Source organism: Chenopodium album, chromosome 6 (assembly GCF_948465745.1).
Source record: "Chenopodium album chromosome 6, dcCheAlbu1.1, whole genome shotgun sequence".
Taxonomy (NCBI): domain Eukaryota; kingdom Viridiplantae; phylum Streptophyta; class Magnoliopsida; order Caryophyllales; family Amaranthaceae; genus Chenopodium; species Chenopodium album.
This window is the reverse complement of record NC_137839.1, coordinates 71,253,072-71,267,410: the sequence shown is the minus strand read 5'-3', so window position 1 is coordinate 71,267,410 and position 14,339 is coordinate 71,253,072. Positions and strand designations below refer to the sequence as shown.

Here is a 14,339-nt window from a genome sequence, read left to right as displayed (position 1 = left end):
GGGAATGGATATCCAAGTGGGGAGTGGGGCGGGGATGGTTTTGGAGTTGTACCCGGTGGGGCGGGGATGGGGATGACAATTGGACCCGCCGCGGGGATGGGGATGGGGATGGGGATGGGAAGGCCAACATCCGCCCCGCCCCACCCCATTGACATCCCTACTTCTGACACTTATAACCTAATATCTGACTATTATTATCTAATTTCTAACAATTAAGATTATTTTTCCTCAATTTTTTTTTTCTCTTTGTATGACCGGACTCACGCGAGTCCGTTCTACACAAAACTTTTACTAAAAGGAAGAGAAAATAATAGTTTTAATTTAGCAAAAATAACATAAAAAAGGGTCTAACTAATTAAATTTCCTGAACTTATTAGAAACAAGCTTTGGCAAATTAAGTAAAATGAGAGTAACAAGTTAAATTATGCATAATTAAATTTCCTGAACTTATTAGAAACAAGCTTTGGCAAATTAAGTAAAATGAGAGTAACAAGTTAAATTATGCAAAAATAAAGTATTGCAAAGAAAATTAGTCTAGTTAACCAAAAGTTCAATTTTTTTTTTTGGTTGGGGGGGCATAAGCATACAAATTTTACCAAATACTCCCTCCGTCCTTTTAATAGGGTCCTATTTCTAACATTTATTACTCATATAATAAAGAAAACTGAGACTCTAATAAAAGGACAGAAGGAGTATTATGTATTTTTTTAAGGTAAAGAGAAGGACCATTCTAGAAGGGGGGTGTAAGAAAAATCCCTCATAGAATGTTCTTGGTGAGATTCGACCCCTGACCTCAAGCTTGAAAATTGGTGAGATTCGACCCCTAGAATGTTCTTGGAGAAATAGCCAACTACTCTAGCCTCTTATCTCTACCAAATATTATGCTGAGGAGAACATTGCCAATGGAAAAAAGAAAAGTAAAAAAAAAAAAAACTTAGTAGTATATATAAGAGTGCATAAATTTAGAAAAAGCAACCCAAAATCCGTCTAAATTTTTAGATCGGGCTAATTTTGATCAGCTCTACCTTTAACCTTTACCTCCTTTAGAATTAATGGATAATAAAATACTTGTCACATTATATACTACTAATTTTTTGGTGTTCTTTGTCAAAAAAAAAAAAAAAATAAATAAAAATAAAATGGTGTTTATTATATACTACTATACTAGTCACTTTGTTTACTTTTCTGTGGCATGCAACATCAATTACTGGGCCAAATTAATATGAGTAGATGCAAGTAGTCAAAATAAGTAACATGTAATATAAAACAAGTTGTATATCAAAAGTTACTAACAAAGTATTGGATTAGCTAGTAAGAAAGTTATTTCACCTTAATTAGAAATTTAGAATATTGGGTTTAAAATTTGATAACACACTAACTATAAAGTATGATCGGCCTGAATCTGTATTAGTTAGAGTATGGTATGCTCTGAATTATTAAATATGCTTTTAATTTTGTCACATGGAATTCCCAACAAAATTTCCATATATTGTGTGGAAAGTGTGCATAGCAATGAAGTTTCTGATGGACCTTTAATCACTTTAAAATTACAAGTAAAAAAAGAGGGTATTGACTGATGATGAAGCTTGGAAATTGGTCATCATTATGCATTACAAAGCAAACAAAACTAGAGCAAACAGCAACATTAGGAATTGGACATTGGACGAAGGTAACACGCGGGAGGATCATAACCCCACATAAACGTACAACGTAATCATTCAAGCTAAAATTGTAACTTTGGTCCTCCCTACAATACCACAATTATTGATAACCATGTACGAGACTTTGCTGACCGATGGCTCGAGTGAAGCTCGTTAGCTTGATCGATGCTTCTGGACTCAACCGCGGTCAAGCATAAGCATTGCTGCTACAGCAGCTAATCCAGCTATGCTGCTATCAGTGTATTGTATGCGCATGACATTAATTAGTAAACCTTGTGAGTTTTGTGATATATATTGTGCACACATTTGAAATTGAAACAGGCCTGATAATCTACTACAGTAAATTAAAGTGAGCAACGAAAAATTGTCTGAATAAAAAGAAGGACATGCACTCATACACAGCAACACCGGCAACACTATTAATTCCCTTCAGTATTGGAAGTACAGCAATATGGTTTTCCAGCTGTAGAAAGTGCATCTTTCTCCTCTATTCATTCCCTGCAACCGACAAGCGTGCTGTACCAAACGCCCTTCGTCCTAAGCCAAGCAACAAAGGACATTCACATGGTGCTATTGTGGATGTCACTCTCATATGTACCTAGGAATCTCCCTTTAATGAACATCAAATTTGCTCCACTGCTTATAACTGAAAGTTAAAGCATAGCAGTGAACTTTTCCCCTTTTTTTTCTTCTTGTTGGTAGTGTGTTGGTGATGGACCCGACAAAATTGACTCACATTCGATTATCTTATATGAAATATCCTATCTGTACCCGAAATTAACCTGAATAACATTGATTAATTTACCATATTAAAAAAAAATTGAAAACTGAAAAATATGACCCGACTCAAACAGACCCCACCTGGCCTAAAACCGAGCTGAATAACTCAACACTCAAATATGATAAGTACTGAATTGGCCCAAACCGAGTCCTATTCTGACTACCCATATGCCCATCCCTAGTTGTTGAGGGAATACAAGAGGGAAAAAATTACTAACAGTAAAAATAACAGAATGCAGTAATCACTAATCAGAATCAGAACTGTCATTTCAGTCAGACCCAAAAAAGAATTCTGCCAATCAACCTCCACAACATAAAGTTTATATCATCAATAAATTAAAATCTTCAATATGCCAAGCCCATGTCACATGAATCATGCTTCAAATTGAAGATTGCTTAAAAATTGACTACTCCTAGAAGAAGGGTACAAGGTACTAGTTACTGAACTTTGCCTTTTAATACTGTCGACTTAAACTGTTTTCTGTCAGATATATTAGATGAAACTGTCTTGTCAACTAACCACAAGTTCCCCTTAGTTCAAACATTATGTGCTAAGAGATTTTTTTTTTTTCAACTCTCTTCGTTTTCGGTTGTTTTCGTTGTTTTATTTTTCTCCGAGAAACATTTTACTTATCCCTACTGATTATATCTTGTCACAGCCTACAAAAGCCAAGATATCTAAAGAATTGTGTTCAAGTTCTTTCCTAGATTTTGTTTTGGTTAAGTTTAATAGGAATGCTGAGTATTTTGTTAAAGCATTCACACGTTGACTCGAGTACTAATTCAGCATGGTAGAAGAGTCTAAGTATTATCTATATTTAAAAGCTTTAAGGGTAGAAGCTAGATTGAGAAAACAGTAAGAGTTATGTGAAGTACCAGTAACATTTATGTTAGAGAATCGGGAACATATAAATGTATATATATTGAGATTGAAGCTGATGAGTGATTAGTCATCTTTTCTATGAATAGAAGAGTGCTAAACTGCTAATTATCTACATTGCATTAATGATTCAGCAGGAAAAATTATTGAAATGCAAGATAAACGTACAATGAGAACAACATCAGCAAGAAAGGGTCGCAGCAACAAAATCTACACAGCCAGAGGTCCGAGAGATAGGAGGATTCGGTTGTCAGCAGACATTGCTATTCAATTTTATGATGTTCAAGATCGACTTGGCTATGATCGTGCTACTGAAGCAGTCGATTGGCTCATCAGTAAGGCCAAAGGTTCAATTGATAAGCTATTTGACAACTCTTTCCAACAACAATCTAAGCACCTCACTCACTTAGGTGCTCAAAACAGTTTTTACCAGAGTGAATATTATCTTACAGAAAGTATGTCAGGTAGAGAAGATTCCGGTGTCCAGGTTGATTCTCTACCAGAAAGTATGTCAAGCCGAGAAGACTATGGAGCGCCTAATCTCCACAACTCGTACGACAACATATCAATGTACAATTGTACAATGGACAGCTCCATGATCTTGCCTTGCATTCAAATGGAAAACAGCTCAGAAAATTTTGCTCATCCAACTATCTCAACCCCTCTAGGCCTACAGCATAGCAGTCTGCCTTCTTTTCAGCAGATGGAGAAAAAGGGCCAGAATCCAAGAATGGTCATGTTCAACTCCAAATTTACTTCAAAATATGGTGAGCATCCATTTATATCAAACTCTGAGCCATTATTTTTTCAAGCTCCAAACAACGAATCATCTTCGTCGTTTCACACACCTATAAGTGATCCGGAACTCAATCTTTGTCTTCCTGGCTACTGCACATCAACCTTCAGTGATTCTGAACAGTGGTCTATTTTCTAAATTCTAATGAAGCTTAACAGTTGTAATACTTAACTAAAACCCATGGATATTACAGCCTGAATTGTGCATTTAGCCAAAAGCCAATCAAATTAATGAATACTGCTCTTTTTTCTGCTCTCATAAACTTTTTGTTTAGGTTTTGGGTGAGTTTAAATGCTTTAATAACAGATTTATATTACTAAACATTGCAACACATTCTTTTCGTGCAAAAAAATAATACAAAGAAAGGTTACAAACACAAATAGTCAAAATCATCAATAACAAAGGGATGATACATGAATTAATGAATCATATTCCGGAACTTAAATCAACTTGACAATAGTTACAACTACAAAGACTCTTGAGTCTTTGATAGCAAAGGGATCAGTAACAGAACTAGAGTACACGTTTTTCAGCAACAATTTTTACAGTGCATAGATGATTTTCGAATGGTTCAACATTTTTCACATTTCAATATCATCCAGATCAGGGAGAGGGAAGCGAAGAATTGCTGCAATACCAGTCAGCTGTGCCAATTGCTCCCCTGAGACATGCATTGACGAGAATATATGAACACTTCCTCCAGAGTCTTTAATTGAATCGACCAAGTTAATGTACTTTTTTCGTGTTGCAATGTCAGCATTCTTGAACTGCTCGTCTGTAATAAGAAGTGTTTGAATTGCCATCCGATCATTAGCAACTTCTACATGCTTAGGACCATAGCAAGCACGATCAGGATCATTTGATAGCATATTAAAAAAGTCCTCTAGGGCACGGACCTCTTGGGCGGCTTTTGTATCCTTAATCATATTCATTATGTTTGGTGCATCCAAAACCTCCTTTAGGCTATGCTTGTATCCTGAAGTCGTGTGCACTAGAACTATGCGTGACTTGTTCTCTATTATAGATCTCATCTGTTTTCTTTCCGCTTCCAGCAACAAATGACGGTAAAACTGGTCTTTAGTGAATCCAGGGCTTGCAATAACAGCACACCGGACAATCTTAAAATCAACATGTTTCAAGAAAGCCTGTAAAACATTTTCAAAAAACATATTCAAGGCAGATTCATATCCTGCAATACCAGGTCCATGTTTACGAGGAATCGAGGCCTCTACTCGAGCACACGTAAGGGTCACACTTTTACCAACCAAGAGCACATGTGCCAGTCCCTCCTGCAGTAACACCACAGCCAGATCAGCTTTCGCAGCAGGATCAACTGCTTGGTTAAGCATATCCAACACCAAGGAGTCCCAGTCATTCTTCCTCAGGACAAAAGGCCGTTGCAGCTCGAGTTCCATCGTATGGAACGCACCTATCTTTACATACCCGTTTTCCAAAGTGTTTTTGCCTCGAATTCGTAAAGCAGAACCTTCTTTATCATATTCCACAGCCTCAACTTTGATTTCTAACTTGAGTTTCACTCGCTCCGCATCCATCCCTCTAGAAGCCGTCTCTCGCATTACTTTTCTAACAGTAACGCCTACAACATGATCACCTTCAGCAATCAAATTGTATGCAACCCACAGATCTTCTGCTTCTTCCGGAATCATCTTTATGCTGCCAGGGCCGCCACGAACCACATCCTTATGGACGATCTTCATCGTGATATTTTGAAGGAAAAATAAATTCTTACACTTGTTGACGAATCAGGGTTCTTTTGAACATAAGTATTTGTAGGCTACAATATCTTGGACCGCAAGGAAAGTAGATAACCCTTACAAATTTTACTTTCCAAATTTATTTTCCAAAAAAAAAAACCTTCCTAATTATAGTTGATATCTAACATAAATTATCCTAAATATACATAGAAATTCTAATTATTACGCTCTTAAATTATGCTTATCTTTTGCCTTCGTAAACAAAAAAAAAAATAAAAAATAAAAAATAAAAATGCTTATCTTTTCAAAATTTGACTTCTTCTATGATTTGCAACATTGTTCCAACAAATACACCACTTTAAATAAGGAAGGTAGTTACTACTTCGTATTATTTTTTGGAAGCATTGGGATTATATCAATTGTTGACTTTTGTTTTGTTTTTTTTTTTTAATCTACTCTAATTTTAAAAACAATGAAAAAAAAAATAACCCGAAAAAAGTTTGATTAATTTAAGACTAACATATTAAAAAACAATCATATTGAGAAAAACAAGTGTTGATAAAAAACACATCAGGAAAAAATTCTAATTCATTCATACCGTAAATATATTTGCAACTCACCCAATCAGTCGTTTGAGATGTTTATCAGTTGTCCAAATGTTTCCCCAATTCTGAAAACTACTGCATTAACTAGGTAGACAACAACCACACTTCTAAGGGTATGTTCTCATTGACTGAACTCAGCTGAGCTGAGCTGAGCTGAATTGAGCTGAGCTGAACTGAAATGAATATTTTATAAGAGAAGGAAATTAGGAGCTGAACTGAACTGAGCTGAGCTGAATTGAATTGAATTTCAACGTAAGAGAACAGGCCCTAAGATTGATCATGGGCTTCATGGCTGATCGAGCTTCATCTTTCAATTTTGGAATCTGATCAGCTTTAATAACAGGAAATCAGAAGTGTAAGATAAAGGGAGGGTTGGATTATGCGAGGATCCGGGGACATTGGGATTGATCTTTGCTACTGCGGTTGGGTCATATACATACTCCTAACTAATTTGGCCAAAATCTGAATTTTCTTAGCAACATATTTCCAAATTAAATGATTGGCTCATGGAATTATAGAACAGATTAACAAGAGTAAAATCCTTATTATCAAAACCGAAAAACACTGGTTTATACAGGATATACATCGAAAGAGAAGAACAAGGAAATGTTTTAGAGAAGAAAGAAAGATCATTGCTAGAAAGAAATGGTGAACAGCACCTAAAACTAAGGCATGAGTTCTCTGAATTCCTTGACATGAGTATGTTTCAATGCACTACGATAGTTTGCACTTAAGGAACAATTCAAGAAGCAAAGATTAAGATATGAGGTATCTTCAAGCAGTATGACAGTATTCATTTACAAGGCAGAACAATAGATTGATCCCTTAGAATCTCATACGAAGTATATTCATAAAGTAACTTTGAATCCTAGATTTCCGAATGTGTTTCAATCAACAATATTACAGTATTGGATTTTTCACTCAGGTCAGAAATCGCGTGCACTTAGAAAGAAGCATAGTTTACTAGCCGTAGACAAAATTTAAGGACATAGGGTAATGGCAGAAAGAGGATATGCATTGTTCAGCTAAATACTTCATAGAACTTCTCAATAACAAGTAAACCAGAATCAATAGACTCCAAAGGATCCTTCCTTAGCCGATGTCTTAGGCAATTGGGAATAACAGTAGCGATATCCTCAGGAGTCACCTTATCTCTACCCTTAAGAGAAGCCAAAGCCTTTGCTGCTCTATTTGTCACAATGTCACCTCTCAAACCATCAACATTCAATTCAGCACAGACTTTAGAGATTTTTACACGGAGATCATGATCAATTTGAACAGCAGAAAGGTTGCTCCTAGCAGATGTAATCTGGTCTGTTAGCTTATCTTGGTCTTCCTTGTAAGACTCTCGGAACTCTTTAGGATTCTTATCGAAGCGGGCCCTCTCCTCAACAATCTTTACCCTAAGCTCAGCATCTCTTACAGTTCCAACTTGAGCATGCATACCAAAACGGTCAAGTAACTGAGGTCTAAGCTCTCCTTCCTCGGGATTTCCTGAACCAATCAAGATAAACCGAGCAGGATGTGAAATGGAAATTCCCTCTCTTTCCACAGTGTTCCACCCTGAAGCAGCAGAATCCAACAGAACATCCACCAAGTGGTCATCCAAAAGATTAACCTCGTCAACATACAGTATTCCTCTATTAGCCTTAGCAAGAAGTCCGGGCTCAAACGCTTTAATTCCCTCAGTTAAAGCCTTCTCAATGTCGATGGTCCCACAAACCCTGTCCTCGGTAGCACCTAGAGGCAAATCAACCATATTAATTTTAGTCAACATAACAGCAAGTTCTTCTCCTTTTATGGCCTTTTCTCTTACTTCTACACCCATCAACTCGGGATCTTCTGGGTCAGAATTAAACGGATCTCCAGAAACAACCTTAATTTCTGGGAGTAAATCCACCAACGACCTAACAGTAGTGGATTTACCTGTACCCCTGTCACCCATGATCATCACCCCACCAATCTTAGGGTCTATAACATTTAACAAAAGACAGAGTTTCATCTCATCTTGCCCGACTATAGCCGCAAACGGATAAACTGGCCTTTGGCTTTCAGTTGCAACCCTTGGAGCCTAAATAATAACAATTTTAGAAATTTGACTGAAACTTTTCTTATCACAACAAACAAGAAATGTCAATTTCTAGCTTAAAATTAATCAAACTACCTATCCCAAATATATTAAACACCACCAATAATCTCTAATTTTATATCAATTAATTCAACAAATACCCATTCAATTCAACATTAAAGGAATATTATGGTCTATGAACATGATCCAAGCATTCAATCACACTTCCAATAGAAATGTGCAACACTAGCATATATTATCACCAAATGACCCGTGATTATTTCATAAATTCCCAACTTAATACGAAGTACATTAAATACATAACTCATATAGCTTATGAAAAACAATACCCTAATATATTTAGTATAAAATCAATCAATCAAATTCAAATTCAAATTTAAATTTAGGGGAGGTAATGGGGTCGGATCTCTTAGTCTCAACTACAATTTTGGTTTCCCATAAACCACAAAAATCAAAATTTCAAGCTAATTCACACCCAAAATGATGATTAATTCCTTCAAATTTTCCATAGCACTAAATTAAAGTCACATTCAATAACACCAATAATGAAAATTGAAATCATATGTAATGGCACAACAAAAGAATCAAACCTGCACAGTAGAATTAATTTCAGTGGCAACATTTGACACTGAAAATTGAAGCTGAGACCTATTCTTTTTCACAGGAATCCCAATTCCACCATAGAATTTTCTCCAATTAAATTTCCCAGAAACAACTGCAAAAACAAAAATTCCAGCATTAACAAAGAAACCCCATTTAAATTCTTACCAAATCAAGAAAATAAAGACACAAAACTTCATATTAGGAGGAGAGAGAAAATACCAGGGGTAGAAGAAATGGTGGAAGAAGAGAGTTTAGGGGAGGAAGACGAAAGAGGGCGAGAAGCAAAGAGTGCAGTTGAGGAAGATCCAAGCAATCCAGCCATGGCAGTGGGAAGGAAGACTGGAGTGGAGGAGTAGAGTGTGTTGGTGTTGAAGGCTAAACCATGAAAATCATGAAATGAAAATTGAGAAGTGACTGGTTATTGGCTGGGTTTAGCATAGGATAAGGCCAGATAAGGGGATAGCTTTTGGATGATTTTTGCTTTTGGCCTCTTTCTTATTTTCATCATGTGAGGGTTAAAAACTAATCATAGGTTATGGGCCGATTTTCATAGGGAGTAATTGATTTACTCAATCAGTCAAGAGTTACTCGATTGGTTGAGAGTCGATTGGTTGAGAGTTACCTGATCATTATATTAGTGTGTATAAGTTTGTTACAATTTTATTACTACCTCCGTTACAAGTTATGTACAACGATTAGACATTTTTCCCTCTCTGTTTTATGTCAAATCGTTGCACATAACCTGTAACGGAGGTAGTATTTAAACTTTAATTTGTCTCGTCAAAAAATAAAAACTTTAATTCATTTACAACTAATATCATTTCTTACTTCCTCCGTTTTTTCAATAGTTGCAACATTTTGACTTTTACACTATTCATGTATTTCGTTTTGGCTAGTTTTGACGGTTTATAATTAAGTAAAAATATAGTCATGTGAGATCTTGTTAGATTTGTCTCGACTTATACAATTTTAATATCAAATGTTTATAATTTTTATATATCGGGAATTAACATATTAACGATTGAAAACATGTATCGGCAAGCGTGAAAAGAGAAGTGTTGTAACTAAAAAAAAGAGGAAGTATAAGTTAAATTTAAATCTGATAAGTGAAAATTTAGGGTTTGCTCTTATAGACTAAACTCAGCTAAACTGAACTGAGCTGAACCTGAACTGAACTGAAATGAATATTTTATAAGAGAAGGAAATTAGAAGCTGAACTGAATTGAGCTGAGCTTAACTGAACTGAACTGAACTGAAAATAAACGTATGTGAACATGCCCTTAGATGATAGGACACATCCATATTTAGAGGTAAGTGGCACATGGTAGCTAATCAAACTTTTCGAATTTGGAATTAAAACTTATTGCAGTATGAGGAAATGAGACCATCGTGTAAAGGTTCTAGTTCAAGATACCTTATTTTTTTAGGGTTATCCATTATTCAGATTAAATTCAAAATCCAACTAATTCAAATCAAATTATTAAATCAGTCAGATCATATTGAATTTTTGAAAATTCAGAGTTTTTTTTTTAATGGTTATGGCCAATTTATATATATAATTTTTTTTTAAAAAAAAAGTTCTATATAGGGCTTTGATTGTTTTATAATTTGAGCTTACATTGTCACATGTGTTATATTTTATTTTTCTTTTGACAAGTAGACTTTTATGAAATAACATTTTTATTAAGTATATATTCGACATTAGAATTATTGGGGTAATTTCAAGTTTTCCTTATTAATTTACATGTCAAGTAATTCAAAGGGTATGCCGCATGTCATTTTGACTATGCAACTGGGGTTAATATTGTAAATTTATATGTTAGTTGGGCTAATTCATATATTCGACTTCTTTTTCCATTCTCTTTCTTCCATCGGTGCGTCTTATTCATCCATTCTCTATCCCCCCTGCACTCAAATTCAAATATCTTTAATAGATAAATCAACAACTTCATAGAAATAATTCTACCCTTTGGGGTTAACCATACCCTTATTTCTCCATTTTTCGGCGACAAAGTTGTTGATATGGTGGTGTTTGGGAGTTTTATAAAATATTGGCGAAGAATCCGTTGTTATTATTGAGAAAGAAGGAAGGAGTGGACAAAGGAGGAGGACAAAAGCATTGGATATTACAAAGTCGAACAATAAAACATAATCACCTGGACAACTACGAGTACAATATTTATAAAAGTGTCATTTGAGAAACATTTTGGATTTATGCAGTATTAATACTAGAAAACAGAGATGATTCTTAGAATTGGTGTGGTCATGTGGAATTGTGGATACTCAATTTCACCGTTGACGGTCGCACTTATGTTTTGCGACCGTTTTCACTATTTTTTGTGACTGTTTGCGACGGTCGCAATTTGGCTCATTTTTAGTAGTGTTTGTTCTTGTAATCTGGTTACAAGAATTTGAGAACATGAACCAAAAGAGTGCACCTCCATTGATCCTCTAGATCAACAAATTCATTTTATCTTTTATGGTGAATTTTAGCAAAAATATTAATTTTCTTTTATTTGTACTTCAAAATTTAAATGTTGTTCATTTTTAAGTTGCTCCTTTCATTGGACCTCCGACATCCCTCGATCCCTCACCAACAGCACCATTTCCTCCACATATATTTCCGACAACTACACCGTCATCGTCATCTTTAGTGGCGGACCATCCAGGGGGGCCATTAGGGGCCTGGCCCCTGGTTCAAGCCCATAAAAATATTAGGGTGTTTATTATTGACATAACCGAGCAATTGGTATTACATGCACCATGGTGCACCTATTTCTAGGTGCACCAGGCCCAATCTGCTACCCAGCCCAAAGGTATCTGCGCCCAATAGAAAAGAAGCCTAGTCATTTTTATTTTTTTTTTCACCATTGAATTTTGATATTTTCTTTATTATTTGAAAATCTAAATTAAAACTATAAACAACCATTTTCAATTTTAATCTCTCTCTTTTTTTTTTTTTTTTTTTGGATATTATTTTTTGTTTTCCTCATTAACATTTTTTTTTTTTTTTTTTTTTTTTTTTTTTTTTTTTTTTTTTTTACCGGAAGCTCTAAAATTTGCAACAAAAAATGGGAAAAACTCTACTTTCTCTATCCATTTCAATATAAAGTATCCTGTATTTTGTTAAAAAATGAAAATTTGTTTTTTTTTTTTTTTTTGAGCTTTTTAACCAATTTTGGTGGATTGTGCAATAAAATTAGCAAATCTAATGTTAATCGTTCCATATCCCTCATATTGTTGTTCATATATTTCCTGTTTGATGTTCATATAAGTTGTCTTTTATGTCCATATATATATGCTGTATGAAGCAATAATTTGTGTATAAATTTTATCAAGTATTTGGTATGAATAATAATTTATTTGGATGTTGTGTATTTCCTCTTTTGTTGTTTAATATTTATTTATAGACGAACTACTGAACACCTTAAAGAAACTTTTGAATATCCCCCAAAAGCCCCAATAAATTTATGATAAGCCCCCAGAATTTTCTGATAAGCGATTAGAAAACACTGAACCAACCTAAAAAACCTCTGAACCCCCTAGAAAATTTTCTGAACCCCAATTACAAACCACAGAACACCCTTCAAAAACATTTTAACCACCTTCAAAAACCTTTGAACTCTAACCACAAACCACTGAACACCTTACCAAAACCTATGAACCCCCTACAAAAACTTCTGAACCCCAACAACAAACAACTGAACAACCTACAAAAACTTTTGAACTCCAACCACAAACCATTAAACACCCTACAAAAACCTCTAAACCCCCTACAAAAATTTTTGAGCCCCAACGACAAACCACTGAATACCCTACAAAAACTTCTGAACCCTAACCACAAACCACTGAACACCCTACAAAAAATTCTGAACTCCAACCACAAACCACTGAACACCCTATAAAAACTTTTGAACCCCAACCACAAACCACTAAACACCCTACAAAAACCTCTAAACCCCCTACAAAAACTTCTGAATCCCAATCACAAACCACTGAACACCCTACAAAAACCTCTGAACCCCCTATAAAAACTTCTGAACCCCAACCACAAGCCACTGAATACCCTACAAAAATCCATGAACCCCCTACAAAAATTTCTGAACCCCAACCACAAACTACTGAACATCCTTCAAAAACTTCTGCATGTGAAAATACTGCTCAGAATGTTGCTCGACCTTTAGACTTTCCTTACAAACAACTTCATATGTTATAACTGCAATAAAAAAAACACAATTCATTATAACTATTACTAGAGTTCAAAAATAAAACAACAAAGTTCAAATACTGGAAAAAATGTTCATAATTACGTTTACAATTATTTTCTAAAAAGCATATATACATACTCAGAGATTTATGTAAAACAGAAAGTTCATTAAAGTAACCTAAATGTTCATAAAATGATACTGCTAATAACAATTTTGATAATATATACAATGAAAAGTGCGTTACTCAAATTATATGAACAAAATGTTCAAAAACATGATATAAACAAATTATATTCGATCATAAAATACAAATTAAAACATCAATTCACCAATTAAATAATAAATGAAACTGAAAATCATCAAAAAAAAAAAAAAAACCCAATTACAATCAAGAATCAAATTCAACACACACTTTCAGTAGCTTAATTAACATTAAATATCAAATTAATCAATTGAATAATATATATGAATATCTTTGAAATTGATCACATAAATTCTGCACTAAGTAATCATATGAACCAAATGTTTAGAATCATATTAAACGAATTCTGCAGTAAGTAATCAAAATCTCATCACTAATTTCAGCAACTTAATTAAAATAAATCAAACATTTGATCAATTAATCAATTAACCAATTGAATAATATGAAATTAAAACTAATTAAACCTAAAAATTATACTATCAGTTCAAATCATCACTCAAAAATCAATAACAAAATGAAAAATCAATAACTAGCATCAACAACAAAAAAACCTAATTAGTGATAATTATCAAACAAAATAAGAAATCTAACTTACGTGTGGAGGTTGGCAATGAACAGCAGTGATATACAAATTCAAAAAGGAAACAAAGGAGTCAACAATGGACAAAAATTGAGGAGAGAGAAAATCAAGGAGAGAGAAAATCGAGGAGAGAGAAATTATGGATGATGATTAAAAGAAGAAGAAGAAGAGAATTGAAAAATAGGAAATAATTGAAAGAGGGAAGATCAGTGAAATTAAA

At 34.4% G+C, this 14,339-nt stretch overlaps 2 protein-coding genes and 1 pseudogene across 2 annotated transcripts; 1 reads left to right on the top strand and 2 right to left on the bottom strand.

Annotated features, from left to right (window-relative positions):
* The first annotated feature begins 3,490 nt into the window (after positions 1-3,490).
* Positions 3,491-4,255, top strand: LOC145637175 (transcription factor TCP17-like). The gene has a single exon (XM_081688662.1). The coding sequence runs from the start codon at positions 3,491-3,493 to the stop codon at positions 4,253-4,255; it is 765 nt and encodes a 254-aa protein (XP_081544788.1).
* A 325-nt stretch (positions 4,256-4,580) lies between these two features.
* Positions 4,581-6,484, bottom strand: LOC145635150 (protein PELOTA 1 pseudogene; annotated as a pseudogene).
* A 770-nt stretch (positions 6,485-7,254) lies between these two features.
* LOC145636230 (magnesium-chelatase subunit ChlI, chloroplastic-like) lies at positions 7,255-9,574 on the bottom strand. Its single transcript, XM_081687730.1, has 3 exons — positions 9,349-9,574; positions 9,117-9,241; positions 7,255-8,508 (listed from the first exon to the last, which is right to left on the bottom strand). Exons 1-3 carry the CDS (start codon positions 9,449-9,451, stop codon positions 7,459-7,461), a joined length of 1,278 nt encoding a protein of 425 aa, XP_081543856.1. The 5' UTR covers positions 9,452-9,574; the 3' UTR covers positions 7,255-7,458.
* Positions 9,575-14,339: the final 4,765 nt, after the last annotated feature.

What these genes read in the sequence shown, in the direction of transcription:
- LOC145636230 (XM_081687730.1), bottom strand. Translation starts at nt 9,451, where the DNA reads ATGGCTGGATTGCTTGGATCTTCCTCAACTGCACTCTTTGCTTCTCGC. An exon ending in CACCATTTCTTCTACCCCTG is followed by an intron (nt 9,242 to 9,348) that starts GTATTTTCTCTC and finishes TTGTTTTTGCAG; the next exon opens with TTGTTTCTGGGAAATTTAAT. An exon ending in AAATTAATTCTACTGTGCAG is followed by an intron (nt 8,509 to 9,116) that starts GTTTGATTCTTT and finishes GTTATTATTTAG; the next exon opens with GCTCCAAGGGTTGCAACTGA.
- LOC145637175 (XM_081688662.1), top strand. Translation starts at nt 3,491, where the DNA reads ATGAGAACAACATCAGCAAGAAAGGGTCGCAGCAACAAAATCTACACA.